Source organism: Chrysemys picta, chromosome 10, assembly GCF_011386835.1.
Source record: "Chrysemys picta bellii isolate R12L10 chromosome 10, ASM1138683v2, whole genome shotgun sequence".
Classification (NCBI taxonomy): domain Eukaryota; kingdom Metazoa; phylum Chordata; order Testudines; family Emydidae; genus Chrysemys; species Chrysemys picta.
The window spans coordinates 86,107,616-86,113,615 of NC_088800.1; the positions used below are offsets into that span (position 1 = coordinate 86,107,616).

At 45.1% G+C, this 6,000-nt stretch overlaps 1 protein-coding gene across 2 annotated transcripts in view; it reads left to right on the forward strand.

Moving 5' to 3' along the window:
• The window catches only part of PRKCB (protein kinase C beta), a 235,275-nt gene extending 230,009 nt beyond the window's left edge, over positions 1–5,266 (forward strand). For both annotated transcript variants that reach the window (XM_005288918.3, XM_065560303.1), the window contains one exon: positions 3,193–5,266. In XM_005288918.3, the coding sequence (XP_005288975.1) occupies positions 3,193–3,345 (153 nt within the window). In that variant the 3' untranslated portion in view covers positions 3,346–5,266. The remainder of the gene's footprint in view (positions 1–3,192) is intronic.
• Positions 5,267–6,000: the final 734 nt, after the last annotated feature.

Consider the following 6,000-nt stretch of genomic DNA (forward strand, 5'->3'; position numbering starts at 1 on the left):
GCGATTAATATCCTAGGAGAAAACGGTACCTTCCCAATAAGGGACTAGCTGGATGTGTCCGTGACGACCTGAAGTAAAAGAGCCGGCTGAGTTCAGGCACAGGGCCGACTGAGGGGCAGGTGTTTTCCACAACACCCTGGCCCCCACCCGCTCTGACCGGAGCGATTGCTCTGGGCTGACTCACGTGCAAGTGGCTGGTGAGTGTGATTGTGATGTGGCGCTCCTGTCCTAAGCAGCAGCGAGAGGCTTCCTCTGGAAACGCCGCAAACCCTGTGTCGGGGCCGCTGGTCTCTGAGAAGGGATTGTGGGGGCGGACTGCTGTCTGGTTCACACGCTGGCCAGGGGCCTCCTTTAGACTTCATCGCCTCTGAGCCCAGCAGAACTAAAGCGTGTTGCCAAGATGCAATATAAAGCCTTCCTGATACTTCATCAGTAAAGACAATCTGAAGGTGAACGGCCATGCCTGGCTGAGAGCGGAGTCTTCAGGGCACTGCCAGGTCAGTGCATTTTCATTCAGGCCAGGGAGCTGTCGGAGCGTGAGGTATTCAATCACAAAGTGACTCGGCTTCTCCAATGTGTGAATGAGGTTCTGCTTCCCTAGCCGTGGAATTGCAGCCCCGGAGGAGCACTGTGCAAAGCATTGGCTACCCCTTTGGCACTAGCTGACAGGATAATAAACCAGAGCTGCACAAAGGCAGCGTGCTCGAACGGAAAGCGTGGGCACCGCAGACGTCTATTCAAACAGGGAGCCCCCATCTAAAACGGGACCTTGGAAGGCCAGTTCTCGGCTTTCAAAAATACAAAGTGACCGACAGGATCCACAAGACGCACAGTTACCCGCAATGACACCTGCCTCCACCCAGAGCCCTCTGGGTGCTGCTAAACTAACTCTCAGCCTAGCACAGCAGGGAAGGGAGTCCATTGAATTTGGGGGGAACGAAGGGTATGTCTCTCTCCAGCAGAGCCTCCCAAGCCCCAATATGCATCGCCAGGGCTCCTGCCACATCAGATCTAGCTTGTATCCCAGCCCCCGCACTCTTCACTGCAATGGGTCTATGCCGGGCCCTCCTTCCACTGTGTAGGCTCCTGCTCCTATAGTAGGGTTACCATATTTTGTGCCTCCAAATGGAGGACACTCCACGGCCCCGCCCACACCCCCGCCCACACCCCCGCCCCCTCCCCAAAGTCTCCGCCCCCTCCCCTGCTTCCCGCGAATATTTGATTCGCGGGAAGCCTGAAGCAGGTAAGGGGGGTGTGGGGGGAGGAGGCGCGGCCCAGGCTGGCCCCCCCCGGCGTCTCCAGCCTGGGTCAGCTCGGGCCCTGGGGTGCCGGCCCCGGCCGACCACCCCCGGCCCACCCAGCACTGCCGGCCCCCGGCGGCCCGGCGCACGCCCCGGCTCCCCGCGGGCCCGGCTCCCCGCCGGCCCGGCTCCCGGCGGACCCGGCTCCCCGCGGGCCCCGCCGGCCCGGCTCCCCGCCGGCCCGGCTCCCCGCGGGCCCCGCCGGCCCGGCTCCCCGCCGGCCCGGCTGACCTCCCGATTTTCCCGGACATGCCCGGCTTTTGGGGATTTCCCCCCGGACGGGGATTTGAGCCCCCAAAAGCCGGACATGTCCGGGAAAATCCGGACGTATGGTAACCCTATCCTATAGGAGTAGACACTGGGCTACTGCAAACCTCACCCTGGGCTGAGTCTCCCAGTGTCTGTCTGAAGGGGAGGTAGTGCACACTGGGTAACACACACATGCCCGCGTCAACTGATATGATGGCCTGGGACAGCTGGAAATCAGGGCCCTGAACTAAAGTTGGAGCTTACTGGTAGGATCTAGCACTTACTGATCCTCTTTGCTTAGACACCATGTGATGAGCACCTTACCCACACCCGGGTGAGCTCGGTGAATGATTAAATGCCCCCATTCCCTTAATCACATATTTTTATACTGATGAAAAGTGCTATGTAAGACCTAGGTATTATTACTCTGTTGCATGGAATAGCTGTGGTAGGTCACCTGTCTGCATCCTGTTTCAGTCATCACACAGAATTCTCGTAGGTTTCCTCCGCATCGGAACTATACTGTTACTTACACTCTGCAACATCTGCCATCTTTAGTAACAATACAAGTTCGCCTCTGGATATTTCTTTACTGATGAGGTATTTCTGGTGCTTCTATTGTGTTTTTGCTGCTACTGGGTTCATACACCAGCCAAGCTTTTTTAATGCATTACAGCCAGCATGTATCTTAGTTTGCACCGGCAAGATCCATGACATAAATGAGTATTAAAAACTGCATAGCTCTTTTTGTTTAATGAATTGGGTCTTGCATGCTAATAGAATGTCAGCCTAACTGAGACAATACTTCTTTTTGCTTTAGTCTAGCTGTACAGTCTATATTTCTGTGATGATCTGGATTTAGAAAAGGTTGCATCTGTGTAATTTTATTTTTACACCAGGTTTTTGGACCCACTGTATATTTTATATGTGACCCGGGAGAAAATCACATACTCATCTCAAATTAAATAGATAAAACAATGTGGAAATCAGGATGATACAGCAGCTCAACTACAAATGTCAGACTACTAACAGAAAAAAAGGGGGGGAAATTATCTGCTACCACCAAACTTTTATGGCTGATTAGTTTTGTGTGTAGGCTGAAATCATAGTAAATTGCTTAATTCCAATATTGTGGCTTGTTGCTTTCTCCGGGACACTCTTACTGTAGATAACGAATCCGTGTTTCCAGTGAAAGTTTTGCATGTTGAGAAGCTGTTCTGTTAGTTTTCTTTTTTAAAGCTGCTGGATTGGTGGGTGACGGGAGAATTTTCCATTTGAATGCCATGTCCCTTCTGTACCGTACTGTGCTGTCATCATGTCACTGTATAACTTTTGTTGGGTATTTTGAAGTGTTAGATAAATGCTTTCCTGTTTTTGCACACTGTACCCAATTGCATTTATGTGTATAAAGGCTACTGCTGAGTATTTGAATGTAGTGTACCTAATCTAACGTGTAATTTTCTTAAAAACCCAAACAATTTCAGAATATATGTATACATACCATGTACAAATCCTAAAGAATGGGCAGCATCGATCGCTCTGAACACGCATACGGTATTACAGACATCCACCTTGCTGGGATTTCTCTTGTATTTTTCACTCCCTTTTGATTGTGTTTAATTTTGTGCTTTCCATTTGACAGAAAGACAAACGAGACACTTCCAACTTCGACAAAGAGTTCACCAGGCAGCCTGTGGAACTCACACCTACTGACAAACTCTTCATCATGAACTTGGATCAGACTGAGTTTGCTGGATTCTCCTATACTAATCCAGAATTTGTTATTAATGTTTAGACAAGATGCAAATGCCACCTCCTGTGCTTGCAATCCAAACCTTCAGATCACCTTGTAAATATCAACACTAGTCTTCCGGGATTAACGGTGCATACATGTGTACATACCCTCATTCGAAATGTGGACATAACTTATTTTAGGAGGCCTTTATATGTATGTGTCACTTGCTAGCGTGGTTCCTACATCTGGAAATATTTAGTTTGTGAGGTAACAGCAAGAGGTAATACTTCTAGACACTACCAATAATGATAACCAATAGAATTTTTAAACAGGTCTGAATATTGTCTCTAAATACCAAATTGCTACAGTCTTTGTAATTTTTAAAATCAGATACTGAGTTTCTGGTAAACTTTTAATTATTCAAAAATTGTTTCCTTGGAATGCTAAGCATGGTTGTTATTTTAAACTGTTGTGCTGCAGCTTGCAATGACTGTGAAGTTGTCTTAGAAGCACCTTTTGTTCAAGAATTGAAAGTTAAATCTGATCAGTGTGAAGACGTCTGCGTATAGACATATTTATATTTTTAAATGCATTGTATATACAGTCAAACTGGCTCAGTGAAGCGGTCTTCCTCTTTAGCCTACTGTAAAAGTGTGCGTTTCAATACAAGAATCATTTTTGTTCCTACTACTCAGGCATAACACTACAAAATGAATTTCATTCCCGTTCTAGGAAATCAGAACACATGTTTTTTCTAAGTAAAAGGTGGGATTTTTTTTAAACATCTGGAACAGTTTGCAGTTTTGATATACTATGACAACACTCTTATAAATCTTTCTCTTGTTTTTTTCACAGACACTGTTGAAAGTTAATAGCTCTGTAAAGGATATTAATATTCTACCAAAACACACACATTTGCGAGCTCAGTTTACAGTTTAGCAACTGAAAATATGCCCATTAGGAGAGGGCGCTATTGAGGGCTATTTCTAAAGGTAACTTTTTTATAGTATACACCCTTTGCTATTATCTAGATGTGCAATGTAATTAATTTTCCACATGCCCTGGTTTAATTTGGAGTAAAACTAAATTCTGTTTTCAAGGGTTTTACTTAGTAACCCAGGACCATATGTATCATTTTAGAAATTCTAAATTTTACAAAAATATTCCAGCTGATGTTTTTAATAAACAATTTCAAGATGCATGTAGCAAGGTGCCATATGGAAGAGCAAAGCCAGACAAGGTCAACTGCTAGTCCTTCAGCTTGCTAGTTATTCTTTCTTTTTATTTAGGCACAAATTCAAGAATTAAGTGTGTACATTTGGAAACACTGATTGTTATTCTTGTCTCGCTGTGTGTGAGTTGGGTTGGTTTCCAATATTTTTTTGTTTTTAAACAATACCAATTTTAATTCATGAGTATAGTGAAAAGTAGAGGTGGGGATCTTATGAGTTATATGGAATCCTATAGAGAAAATAGTGGTTTGTAGATCTTTTATAAACCTCAAACTTTGCCTTTTGAATATTTTTTTAAAAAGGATTTAAGGGAAAAAAGCTGCTAAACACCAGGAACAAATGTTTTTAGCTCATCCATGGGCCATGAAAAGTGTCCAAACAACCCTAGATTACTCTGTTCCATTCCTGAATTTAATGGAGGCCAGACCTGCTGCTTCTTGGGAGCATGGTGTATTCTTGGTCTCCTTGAGCATGCAATGAGCTGTATTTGAGGAAGCAAAATTAAAAAATTAAAACTGCAAATTGTGCCAGATCAGTTAGGAGGTACACGGGGAACTTTGCATCATGCCACGACCAGGGAAGATTTGGTTTGAATTTATGATGAGAGTTCCCATAACTCCAGCATATATTGCAGAAGATGCCTTAGTTTCTTCTGCAGATCACAGCTGACTTTTTTGAAGCAAGTGTGTTACTGTAACTGTCAAATATATTGCTACAAAGTTAGTATTACTTAAATGGTGAATGTTTTTTAATTTGTCTCTCTTGTATTTTAAAATGTTAATACCCTGCCCCATCCTAGTTGATCATGGAATATCGTGATTTACCTTACGGCAAGGAAGGTACCATGGTAACTTTACCATATGCAATTTTTTACATGCAGCCTAGAGAAGGGGCTTTTATTTTAGACATTTCTGTATGTTTGAGTGACAATTCTGCATGGAGTGAGATTTGCTTAAAAGCTAAAGAACACAGTTACCTTCTACCACAAGAACTTCCTAAGTCCCCCATCCTACAACCAGTTACACATGGGCTTAACGGTGCTCATGGGAGTAGTCTGGGATTGCGCACACATGTAAAGCTAAGCACATGGTATCGGTGTCCGCAAGACCAGCCCTCAACCCCCTTAGGCAAGGCCTGATCCAGAGTCCAGTGAAGTCAATGCATAAAGCTACTCATCCGCTTCGCAGTCTGCAGGACCAGGCCTTTGAGTTCGTTCATCCAGGCACTGCCTGTCCTGCCACTGCCCAAATATTTTTTTCAAGGTTTGTTTTCAGACTGTTTTATGGACACGTGTGAAATGGAAAAATCTGCCCAGCAGCTGACACTAAGATTTGTAAGGACGCTGCCAAGGAAGGAAAAGTGACAAGCCTTGAGATGGTTGACGCTCTGCTTGCTGACTGAAGCTTTATGGAAGATGGATAAAGAACCAGCAGTTTGGGAGGATCTTAACCACTGAGAGACTTCAGACAAGCCCTGCCAGTAC